Source organism: Harmonia axyridis, chromosome X (genome assembly GCF_914767665.1).
Source record: "Harmonia axyridis chromosome X, icHarAxyr1.1, whole genome shotgun sequence".
In the NCBI taxonomy this organism is placed as follows: domain Eukaryota; kingdom Metazoa; phylum Arthropoda; class Insecta; order Coleoptera; family Coccinellidae; genus Harmonia; species Harmonia axyridis.
The window spans coordinates 20717238-20724894 of record NC_059508.1 but is presented as its reverse complement, the minus strand read 5'-3'; the positions used below and the strand labels follow the sequence as shown (position 1 = coordinate 20724894).

At 33.8% G+C, this 7657-nt stretch overlaps 1 protein-coding gene across 1 annotated transcript; it reads left to right on the top strand.

The window, feature by feature from the left end:
- Positions 1 to 1508: 1508 nt before the first annotated feature.
- On the top strand, positions 1509 to 4661 carry LOC123686611. The gene is made up of 2 exons (XM_045626845.1): positions 1509 to 4377; positions 4555 to 4661. The coding sequence occupies exons 1-2, from the start codon at positions 1509 to 1511 to the stop codon at positions 4659 to 4661; spliced, it is 2976 nt and encodes a 991-aa protein (XP_045482801.1).
- Positions 4662 to 7657: the final 2996 nt, after the last annotated feature.

Below are 7657 nucleotides of genomic sequence, written 5' to 3'. Positions count from 1 at the left end.
TATATTATTTATACTGACAACCCATGTAATCATGTTGATGGAAAGGTTATTCATGAGTATTTGTACTAGGTGAATAAAGTTTATTTTATTCATTCACGACTTTTACAAGATACCTCACTCCTGAATAAATCAAATTTTTCGAGCATTGTCCAATTTCAAAAATTCATAAAAAAGAATGTTAGATGTGACAACTTTGTGTGATACCGCGTATTGAAGCTGAATTTATGTACTTTTTGAAAATATAAACGATGATTTCAAATTCGAAATATGATACAAAGTGATATTTTTGACTTTTTCTTTTTATTTTTAACCTGAACACTTTAAATGAGAAATAATGAGTCCGGTCCTGGAATATTGAAAGGATTAATATCTTTCTGACTCGACCTCGGCATGTGTCAATAACATCCCAAGTTTTAATGAATTCCACCGATAAGTTTGGTTCTGATGATGGTTTCATTATTTCCATGAATATGCAAACTCACCATGTAGCTTTCGTAGGAAAGGCAGACATTAATTTTTTGCAGTCAATCCATACCCACTTGGTCCTACTCTGGTAAGAGTATGCTAAATTACTCCCGGGACACCCTGTCTAATACACCAATAGATAGATAGATAGATAGATAGATAGATATATATTCATCTCAAGTATTTACAGATGCTGTCAAAATAAATGTATATAATAAATATATAAGTACATGTTCACACGTTACAAATTTCACAGTACGATATAATTAATGACAAAGTACACAATTTTTCATAGGAATGACTAGAATTTATGGGACAGAAACTCATCCATCGAGTAGAATACATTTTCTTTAAGCAAGCTCTTTATTTTTTTCTTGAAGGCATTATAATGTAGTGATGTCAGGCTATCCGGTAGTTTGTTATAGAGTTTTAGGCTGTTATATATGTGTATGTTTCTCGTTTTCTCCAGTCTATGTAAAGAAGGTACATATTTGTCCTTGAATCGCGTCTACAGAATTTAACGAGTGGTTTTTATCTCAAAGAATATTCGAAGTCAAAAATTCGAGCAAAACACTGTCTTGGTGTGAGAAGCATTGTAGACCACAGGAATTCGAATAATAATAATAAGTATATCAGATTTGATGAACTGAGACGTCAATGTTAGTTTGTATACAGGGTGTTTTTATATGTGAGGCGAAACTTCAGGAGGTGATGATACTCATCGAAATAAGAAAAAAGTTCCTATAAACATGTTCGAAAATGCTTCCTTTCCGAATACAGCCATCCAAAGTCTTCATTTTAATCATACATTTACTACGATAATGTTTGAAAGCTTTGATTGATTTAATGGAAATGTTTCATGTTTTTTCTCATAGAATTATTATTGAATGTCAGATTGACAATATTATTGAAAAGTAATATAGGAATTGTTCTGCCTTCATTCTTTTATTACATTTTATTGATATTTTGCCGAGGTCCTTCGAGTATTTGCCAATCCAGCCTTAGCCCGAAACATTTGGTCCATTCGAGCCGCGAAATTTATCATGTCGACCAAAAGTGGAAAGCAGCCAAGAAGTGATAGTGGAAGGAAACCTGAAGATATAGTGAGCCAAAGGGAATCAACAGATTCCAATATGTATAAAAAAAATACTGAATCAATCCAAAAACCAGCCAGCGGGGTATCTGAAGAATCGAAGAATACAGAAAGACTTTTTGAACTAGAAAAATTGAAATTGAAGAAGAAACTTGAATATGAACTGAAACTAATAGATTTAGAGAAGCAACATTTAAAGAGTGGAAGTGAAAAAAACACAGAACTCAAGAGCGAACACACATTAGACAAAACCGAGCCCCAAAAGGTCGAAGAATGGTTAGAAAAGTTGAGTATAGTGCCAAGTGAAAATAAAGAAGACACCGACCCAAAGGAAGAACGTATCAGACTGAACAATTTTTTCATGAGACAATCCAGTTCGAAAGACTTACCAATTTTTGCTGGAGATCCAATGGAATGGCCAAGTTTTATCACCCAATTCAGAGAAACTACTGACCTGTGTAAATATTCGAAACGGGAAAATATGAGCCGACTCCAACGTTGTTTGCGAGGCAAAGCCAAGGAAAGTGTGGAGTATCTTTTGAACTTTCCTGATCAATTAGATAAGATATTATCTGTACTGGAAAGAAGATTTGGTAGATCGGAATATATCGTTGAGGAAATAATGAGGAAAATCAACCAGGTATCATATATGAAGGAATACCAATTTGAATCTTTGATAGACTTTTCCAATAAAATATTGAATTTAGTAGCAACCATCGAAAGTTCAGGCCACAATGGACAACTCTATAACACCCAAATTCTGAATGAAATGGTGAATAAACTTCCTTCTAGTCTGAAGATTCAGTGGGGTTCTCTACTGAAACAAGGAGAAATTGCAAACCTGAAAACCTTTTCGAATTGGATGGAAAACATTTCAGAAAGTTTGTGTCACGTATCCAGACCAAAATATGACGACCGACGAAGACATGCGCCAGCCTCAGCAAAACACGAAATGCACTTTTCTACTCGTAGCGAAAATATCCGATTATGTCTTTATTGTGAAGATACGAGTCATTCCATTACCAAATGCCAATCTTTTGAAAAACTGTCCATAGATGACCGATGGAAATGGGTAAAATCGAAGAGAATTTGTTTTTCATGCTTGAAACAGAATCATCAAATCCAACAGTGTCGTTATAAGAAAGTTTGTGGTAGGAATAATTGCAAAAAGCTTCACCATTCTTTGCTGCATGAGGATGAAAAATCTACAGAGGTTGATAAGCAGTATATTAACGAACCTTCTATTTCTGGAACCTGCAACCCCTATTCTCAAGCCGAAAGAAATTTGAATATTTCTAGCACAATACATAGAAATATCCTTTTGAGAGTTGCCCCTGTCATCTTGACAAGTTCAACTGGAGTTCAAACACAAACTTATGCACTTTTCGATGAAGCCTCTACAGTAACGATGCTCGACGAGGATATTTCCAATACATTGGCTTTACGAGGTGAAAGTAGACCACTTTCTCTACAGTGGACCAATGATTTTTCCAACTACATAGAAAATTCTAAAATTGTATCATTGAAAATGTCTGGAGTCGCCCCAGGAAGTAAGACATTTACTCTCCATCATGTTAGAACTGTCAAAAATCTGTCACTGCCAATTCAAAATGTAGATATAGAAGATATCTGTAAACGTTGGCCGTATGTACAGAATGTTCCAGTCAATTCATTGCATAATGCCCAACCAACCATACTGATTGGGCAGGATAACTGGCCGCTAACAATTCCTCGCAGTCATATTCAAAAAAGCTGGAATGATCCTGTGCTAACAAAAACTTGGTTGGGATGGGTGATACATGGAATACTCGCATCAAATGAGCCAAACAAAGAATATAGTTATTTAATTGATGATTTCCATGAACAAGATGATGATTTACACAGCCTAGTGAAAAATTCTTTCAAAATCGAGGACGTTGGTACCAAATTCCCCGAGAAATCGAAAGAAGACATATACGCAGAAGAAATTTTAGATAAAACTACGAGAAGAATAAGTGAATATAAATGGGAAACAGGTTTACTATGGAAGCATGAAGAAGTCAAGTTGCCAGAGAGTAAGAATAATGCATTCGTGAGACTGAAGTATATTGAAAAGAGAATGAAACTGGATGTAGCCTTTACCGAAGCCTATAGAAATAAAATACATGACTCTGTGAATAAGGGATATGCTAGAAAGTTAACCAGCCAGGAATTGGAGATGAGAAAAGAGAACGAGTGGTATTTACCACACTTCGCAGTTGTTAACCAAAACAAACCAAACAAGATACGAGTAGTTTTCGATGCAGCAGCAAAATCGAACGGTATCAACCTCAATGACATGCTTTTACCTGGTCCAGATTTGTACAGCTCAATTATAAGTATGATATGGAAATTCAGACAACAAAAAATTGCCTTCAGTGGAGACGTGAAAGAAATGTTCTTACAAATTAAAATAAGAAAAGAAGATTTACCTGCCCAGAGATTTTTGTGGAGAGAAAGTGACCAAGAAGAGACTGGAGTTTACGAAATGTCTGTCATGTTATTCGGTGCAGTATGTTCTCCAAGTTCAGCTCAATCTGTCAGAAACAAAAATGCCGATGAATTCAAAGACATATATCCAGAAGCATCCAATGCTATAAGAAATTACCACTACATGGATGACTACTTGGACAGTTGTGCTGATGAAGAGAAAGCCATCCAGTTGATCCGCCAAGTGATAGAAATTCACAAACATGCTGGATTTTCTATTTGTAATTGGAATTGTAATTCTAAAAATGTTCTCAAACTAATTCCTGAAAATTTGCGAGACAATGGTAACAAAGATTTGAACCTAAATGATGGTGAGATGCCCTGTGAGAGAGTACTTGGTTTACAATGGAACCCGAATACAGATGAGTTTTTCTTCAAATTGAAATTTCACATTCTGAATCCTGAAATATTGAATGGTACTTGTATACCGACTAAAAGAGAGTTGCTGAAAATTACAATGTCTATTTTCGACCCACTTGGTTTTATAGCAAATGTTGTTGTATTCCTGAAAATCATATTGCAAAATTTATGGAAAATCAAACTGGGATGGGATGAAAAATTACCCGAAGAATATAATAGTCAGTGGCAAAAATAGAGAAGACTTCTGCCGAATATAGAATCTCTAAGGATAAGAAGATCGCTTTTCACACGTCTTTTGAATGGCTTTTCAATACAGTTACACATTTTTTGCGGATTCAAGTGATAAAGCGTATTCAGCAAGTGCCTATTTGAGATTAGAACTGGATGAAAAAACATAACTTGGAAATGTATAATTAGTTATTATACGGGGGGAGAAATGTTTCATGTTTTTTCTCATAGAATTATTATTGAATGTCAGATTGACAATATTATTGAAAAGTAATATAGGAATTGTTCTGCCTTCATTCTTTTATTACATTTTATTGATATTTTGCCGAGGTCCTTCGAGTATTTGCCAATCCAGCCTTAGCCTGAAACAGGGAATTTGGTCATAGGCGCAACTCTTCACGGCAAATCTTATGATTATATTTTCTTCACGAAAAACTTCAAGGATAGTTCTCGAAAAAATTAAAGGGTAAATGCATAAAATACGGTTTACTATTTTTCTGATGATCGTGAAAAATTTATCTTGAGTTTTTCGATAAGATCCCGTTCTCGAGATAAAGGCTTCAAAAAAAATTATTTCATTGATTCCCTGAGGAAGTTAGTCGAAATTATCTTATTATCTATATTTCAATTATAAATTCAGAAGCCTATATCTCGAGAACGGCTCATCCTATCGAAAAAATTCATTTACATACATTTATACATTTTTCTGAGTAGAATTTGTCAGGTTTTTAGAAAAAACTCGAAATTTTTCTCGGATGCCAGAAAAAATTGTAAATGGAAGTTTCATGCATTACCCCTTAATTTTTTCGAGAAAACTACAACTGAAACTTTTCTGTTAAGGAAATATAAAAAACACATTATATATAACTGTCGAAATTTTTCTCGGATGTCAGAAAAATAGTAAACGGAATTTTTATGCTTCACTTTTCAATTTTTTCGAAAAAATTCCCCTTAAAACCTTTTTTGTGAAGAAAATACTATCATCATAAGATTTGCCGTGAAAAGTTGGGCCCATGCCTAAATTTCCATCCAAATCAATAGAAACAAACGTTCAAACGTTATCGCAGAAAATGTATGATTTAAATGAGTTCAGTAGACAGTAATGCACCTGAGTACAGCTCTTGTTCAAAACTCAACTCAAATAAAATATAATGAATTTCCCATGTCTAAATTTCCATCCAAATCAATAGAAACGTTCAAACTTTATACCAGAAAACGTAAGATTAAAATGAAGACGGATAGCTGTATTCGAAGAGGAAACATATTTGGACATGTGTTTATAGCCTTATAAAAACTTTTTTCTTATTTTGATGTGTACTATCACCTCCTGAAGTTTTTCCCCATAATTAGGAAACACCTTGTAGAGGAGGGGTTGTGGTGATATCTTTCTTTCTCCTGAAATATGACTAAAATATTAGAGTAAGTATATGACATACTAAGCTTTTTCGATATTATGTTTGAATTTTCCACGATTCTGGTGACGCGATCGATATTTCGATCGATATGAAATTCTGCTAAAAGCTTGAAATTCAAAATAAAATGAAACAAAGTAATTTCCACTAATATTTTAATATCTGCGGCATGTTTTGCCAACACTGTGGCTTCTCCAGGTTACATTTCAGCTTATTCGAGTTTTTTTTTTCAATATTCTTTTTGAATTCGTTCTTGTTCTGGTGAAACGATCAACATAAAATTATCCATGAAGCTTTAAATTGTTTCTCCAAATGTGAAATTTCATCTTGATTAAATCCGTACTTTTGAAATGATCAGAAAAACAAAATATAGAAAGGTCCTATTCACCGAACCTCTTTTCGATTTTTGCCCATTAACGAATTTTAGAAGAACCGCATTTTTAGCCTTTGGCTAGACTTACAGTATAATATTTTTATGTGAAAATTAATAAAAAGATAAATGTTTGTTTGGAAAGTTATATCATGCATATATTTATTCTTCAATAAAAAATATATCTAATCCTGTTTTCTCATTGAAAAAAAATAATAAATAAGAACTTTCTGCGATGACGAAATTTTTGAGATGAATAACAGTGAAAACCTCATATAAATGAATAGTCTCTAGAGTAAAATAAAGCGTAGTCATTTTTAAATTGATCTCTGAAACGGTATAGACCCCTCCCTCTACCCCGGTATTATATATCCAAACCAAACCTACCTTGAAAATTCTCGGTTTCTCTGTTTTAGAATTATCGTGTTCACGGACGGAATTGTATTTGACCACGGATTCGTTATCAGCGAGTTGAATCTTATCGTTTGAGCTCAACATTCAAAAAATGCAAATATCGTGTGGAAATGATTCTCTGTTCGAGGAACAAGCGCTCAAAAAGCGTCCGAAACTACCGAAACGATATATTTCTCTGATTTGTGACCGAAAAATGGACTCTCCTTGTAAGTTAAAAATGGACAAGTGATCAAAATTTCAAAGAATAGGTACGCCAATTCACATTTCTAAGGGGTCCAATTTTTTTAATTCGTACCAAAAACTTCATCCTCTTGGAGACAGAGTTACTTGTCATTTTATTACCTCTTTTTTTCTATAAATTCGATTTTGAATGTTTTGGTCGAGAAAAAACTGAAAATTTGCTGTCAAAATTTATTCCAATAGAACTGTTTTTTTTTTGGTGAAGTTTCGTGTATGAGGCAGAAAATCACGGATCGTCATATTGTTTCGATCACACGTCAAGTTTTCATTCGAACACCGAATTTTGTTGTGAGAATAATAAATTATTACTATTGGTTTCAATGCTTTTCTTAGCATTGAATAGGTATAATTTTTTTTGCATATTGTTAAGGTGCCCTTGGGATATAAGGAAATCAGATAGTCCTTCGTTTATTATTGTTTGGTCAATTACAAAACGGAAAGAACTGGCGATATCTCGATTAGTAACGATCAAAATTCACATTCTTTAACTCTGAGAGAGTAGGAACTGTATATCTACGACCTCCAATATTGATAAACAATCATTTTGCGATTTTTGGCTAAATACCT

Excerpts from the sequence above, each read along its gene's own strand:
- LOC123686611 (XM_045626845.1), top strand. The coding sequence starts at position 1,509 with ATGTCGACCAAAAGTGGAAAGCAGCCAAGAAGTGATAGTGGAAGGAAA. Across the intron at positions 4,378-4,554 it reads AGATTTGAACCTAAATGATG|CAAATGTTGTTGTATTCCTG; the intron begins GTGAGATGCCCT and ends TTGGTTTTATAG.